Consider the following 1,672-nt stretch of genomic DNA (forward strand, 5'->3'; position numbering starts at 1 on the left):
GTCATGCACGGGCTCGGCTCAGCAGGGTGCACACAGGTCCATGGGCATGCTTGGGCCAGGGGTTTACACACTCAGCTCACACAGCCTGCGGGGTTGCACGCTCGGCACACGTGGGTCAGGGGGTTGCCCATTCTGCTCTCACAGGCCGGGGTGTGCACGCTTGCCTCGCACACATGGGTCAGTGGGCATGCTTGGGCTGGGGGTTGCACGCTTGGCTTGCACGCCCATGTTTGCAGTAGCTCCCCTGCGATGCACACACGTGTGCCCGGGATTTGCACACCCCCATCCCACACACATGGGCCTGCTCAGCTCCTACCCCTTCCTGCAGGGAACCCAGGCGTCCTGCACCCAGGGGTGGGTAATGGGGCGCTGGGATCTTGCCGGGGGGGTGGCCTGGCTCTGACCTCTGCCCCCCGCAGTACCTGGGCCACGCGGAGGTGGAGGAGTCCCGGGGGATGCACGTGTGCGAAGAGGCCGTGAAGAAGCTGAAAACAGTGAGTGCAGCTGGCACGAGGTGGGGGGGAGGGCAGGTCTGGGCCAGATGCCCCCGGTGCCCCCCACTGGGAACCCCCAGCACCTCCTCCTTCAACCCTCTTCTCCACCCCGAGTTCCCCAGCACCCCCCCAGCCACCCATCATCCCCCGTTATCTCCCCGGGGGTGCTGATAGATTTCTCCAGTCTCTGAACCGGTTCCCCCAGCCGTGGGGCAGGGGGCCCAAGAGGGGGGGTTGGGCTGGGGGGGGGGTTCTAGCAGCCCCCCCCCACCCCCCCCCCCCCCCGATTGCAGAGCGGGCGCAAGTCGGTGAAGTCGGTTCTGTGGGTGTCGGCCGACGGGCTGCGGGTCGTGGACGACAAAACAAAGGTACGGGGGGGGTGCGGGGGGAGGGACTGGGGATTGTGGGGGGCGTGGCTGGGGGGGTTATGGGGCAGTGGGGAGCCATGGGGGGGTCCTGCCATCCCCCCACCCCCCATGGACTCAGTGGGAGCCCCACGGACGTGCAGAGTGTCTCCCTGGGCTGAGGCGGGGGGGGATGCACTGCCCCGTCTCATGCCCCCCCCTGCCCCCCAGGATCTCATCGTCGACCAGACCATTGAGAAGGTTTCGTTCTGCGCCCCCGACCGCAACTTCGACAAGGCCTTTTCCTACATCTGCCGCGACGGCACCACGCGCCGCTGGATCTGCCACTGCTTCCTGGCCCTCAAGGACTCGGTGCGTGGCCCCCGGGTGTGTGCCTGCACGCCTCGCACCCTCGCCCACGTGCTGAACCTGGCACGCCTCGCACGCACACTGCACCTCGCACGCTGCACCTCACACGCCTCGCACCCTCGCCCGTGTGCTGAACCTTGCACATCCGCTGCACCTCGCACCCTCGCCCATGTGCTGAACCTGGCACGCCTCGCACGCACACTGCGCCTCGCACGCTGCACCTCACATGCCTCGCACACCCACTGCACCTCGCACCCTCACCCGCGTGCTGAACCTGGCACACCTGCCTCGCCCTCCCGCCTGCCCGCTGCACCTCGCACCCTCGCCCGCTGCACCTCGCACGCCTAGCACCCTTGCCCCTGTGCTGAACCTGGCACGCCCACTTTGCCCGCAAACCCACTGCACCTTGCATGCCTCGCACCCTCGCCCATGTGCTGAACCTGGCACGCCTCGCACGCACACTGC

The 1,672-nt window shown here is 68.1% G+C and overlaps 1 protein-coding gene across 1 annotated transcript; it reads left to right on the top strand.

The window, feature by feature from the left end:
• Window positions 1-62: 62 nt before the first annotated feature.
• On the top strand, window positions 63-1,210 carry LOC112122523 (numb-like protein; the record flags this gene model as incomplete). The annotated part of the gene is made up of 3 exons (XM_024221304.3): window positions 63-494; window positions 788-862; window positions 1,070-1,210. Coding segments are annotated over exons 1-3 (255 nt in total), but the record flags the coding sequence as incomplete, so codon positions are not given.
• Between the last annotated feature and the right edge of the window lie 462 nt (window positions 1,211-1,672).

The sequence above is a fragment of the Terrapene carolina genome, unplaced genomic scaffold (genome assembly GCF_002925995.2).
Source record: "Terrapene carolina triunguis isolate 2854851 unplaced genomic scaffold, T_m_triunguis-2.0 Scaffold22172, whole genome shotgun sequence".
Lineage (NCBI taxonomy): Eukaryota > Metazoa > Chordata > Testudines > Emydidae > Terrapene > Terrapene triunguis.